The 2,500-nt window shown below is 43.0% G+C and overlaps 1 protein-coding gene across 1 annotated transcript in view; it reads left to right on the top strand.

The window, feature by feature from the left end:
• Positions 1-2,500, top strand: part of prss12 (serine protease 12) — a 23,596-nt gene that overhangs the window by 14,900 nt on the left and 6,196 nt on the right. The window contains exons 9-10 of the mRNA XM_012831286.3: positions 204-412; positions 1,575-1,647. Coding sequence (XP_012686740.2) covers positions 204-412; positions 1,575-1,647 — 282 coding nt within the window. The remainder of the gene's footprint in view (positions 1-203; positions 413-1,574; positions 1,648-2,500) is intronic.

The raw sequence follows: 2,500 nt of genomic DNA, 5'->3' as shown, positions 1-2,500 counted from the left end.
GTCAAAGAAGCCAAAAGATAAAAAATGTCATAAAAGTTAGGGGAAGTTCTTGTATGTTTGTGAAAATACGTGTGTTTTTTAATATGTGTGTGTGTGTGTGTGTGTATGTGTGTGTGTGTGTGTGTGTGTGTGTGTGTGTGTGTGTGTGTGTGTGTGCGTGTGTGCGGGTGCGTGTGTGTGTGTGTGTGTGTGCTGATTTGCAGTGGTCTGGCTAAGGCTCGCAACATGGCATACTTTGGTGAGGGCCAAGGACCCATCCATGTGGACAACATCAAATGTACGGGTGTGGAGAGATCCCTCTCTGACTGCATCAAGCAACCCTTCGGCATGCACAACTGTCGCCACAGTGAAGACGCTGGAGTCATCTGTAACTATGGACAACAGCATGATGGAGTCCTGTCGGAAGCAAAGGGTGAGAAGAACACAAAGCTGCAGAGCTGATGAGGGCCATGTAAAATGGGTGTAGATATATGGTTATGAGCATAGGGTGAAGTCTGCACATTATTGATTAGGTCCATATGTAGAACCATAAGCTGTTTCATCAGTAGAGGTGTATTGCCCTTTAAATCTAGATTTGATGTAGTTTGTTCCAAAGCAAGTTATTCTGATCATTTGCATGTCCGCCTATATTTTTTAATCTTGAATGTACGTGCAGATTCATCAGCGTGGATGGAGTGTTGGGAAAGGGATTCATAAAGTCTAGATCACGGCAGGGTTTACAGATGGCCACAATCAAATTATTCAGAACAGACGGGTGTTGATGAGGATCCCCTTCTGTAAACATGAAGAGGTCACATTGTAAACATCTCATCCCTGGTGTTTGTGTTCAGACTAAGGGACTGGTAACAGGCCTGGGGCTTGGAAAGCACACGAACAAACAAATCCCATGCAAGGACCTGTGTTTGGGGAAAAGAAAAAAATAAAGAACAGACAGACAGACAGACAGACTGACTGGAAGAAGTCGGGGTCATGTGTGTTCTGAGTCTGTGTATATGAATATGATAGCATTACTGTGTAAACCATATGCCTGTACATTTATTTACACATATGCACTCACACACCATAGCCTCTTTTATACACTGGCATAAGATCCCCCTTCGCTCTCTCTTTCTCTCTCTCTCTCTCTCTCTCTCTCTCTTACTCTCTCTCTCTCTCACACACACACACACATACTCACACACACATACACTCACACTTAGACTCACACTTAGACTCAGACGCACACTCTGTCGAGACAAGTGTTAAGTCTGGTTCTTTTTGTAGACAGGATGTGGTAACTGCATATATCAGTCCATTGCTCCAGGCCAGAGAACAGGATTTATTTTTCTTATCAATTTAATAACTCAATAAAAAACATCACAGCAGCCTGCTAGATCCATTATGAGCCCTGTCCATTCAAACAGACCTACACACACACACACACAGACACACACACACACTGAAAGAGAGATACACACACACACACACACACACACACATACTGAAAGAGATATATACACACACACACACACACACTCTCTTTCAACGTATTCTTCATCTTATCAGACGTTTCTCTCCCTCTCTCATAAACTCAGAGGCTGCCGTGTGTGGTCTCCGGCCAGCACATACCCGCCAGAAGAGGATCATCGGAGGGCAGAACTCCTTAAGGTGCAATACCAATCTGAACCAGATCACCATGAGACCCGCTCACACACATTCACACACACACAGCCTTGGAGAAATGACTAAGTGTGTGTTTCTGACAGTGTTATGTAAACAGTAGTGAGAGGGCATTGGCAGGGTCAGTCTCTGCACATACGTTATCCTAGCTTCAGCTAGCCTCGGAGCAGAGTCATTATGACAAGCTCCCTAATGAGAAACAGAATGACTGGGAGGGAGAGAGAGGGGTGCTAAAGATGTGTGGTCATTTGTCTGTGTTTTGGGAGTGAGATTAACTGAAATATCATCTTCACCCGACTGAATTAAGGCAAGGCACAGCAAGTTTAGAAAAATACAGCACACACAGGGCTAATTCAAAGGGCATTGCTAAACAAGGCCTTTTAAGTCAGTAGTGGTAATATCATATATATTAAAATAAACGTTTAATACATGTGGTAATATCATACAGTATATACTAAAACACATGTTTATTACATGTGGTAATATCATATATACTAGAAGAAGGATAAAGAGCTCATTAACTAAATGCTGCTACTACTATTTGTTTTTAGCTGCAGTTCTACTAGCTGACCTGATGATTTATGAGACCTTCTTCTTTTATGATAAGTTAATGTGTCAGAGATGGACCTGGGCAATTAAGTGATTAATTAAGGAAGCAGCAGCTAGCAGCACTTTAAAGAGTTCACAAAGTGACTCAGCCCAAGCAGAGGTCTAAGAATTGAAGTAATATGGCAGGACATCAGAAGATCTACAGACGGAGAGGGAAAGTGTGTGACTGTGTGTGTGTGTGTGTGCGCGTGGGAGAGAGGTTACAAAGTAAGCAGGAGGTGCAGAAGTGGCG

The sequence above is a fragment of the Clupea harengus genome, chromosome 22, assembly GCF_900700415.2.
Source record: "Clupea harengus chromosome 22, Ch_v2.0.2, whole genome shotgun sequence".
NCBI lineage: Eukaryota > Metazoa > Chordata > Actinopteri > Clupeiformes > Clupeidae > Clupea > Clupea harengus.
Note: the sequence above shows the minus strand (reverse complement) of the source record. Positions and strands in the feature narration are given on the sequence as shown.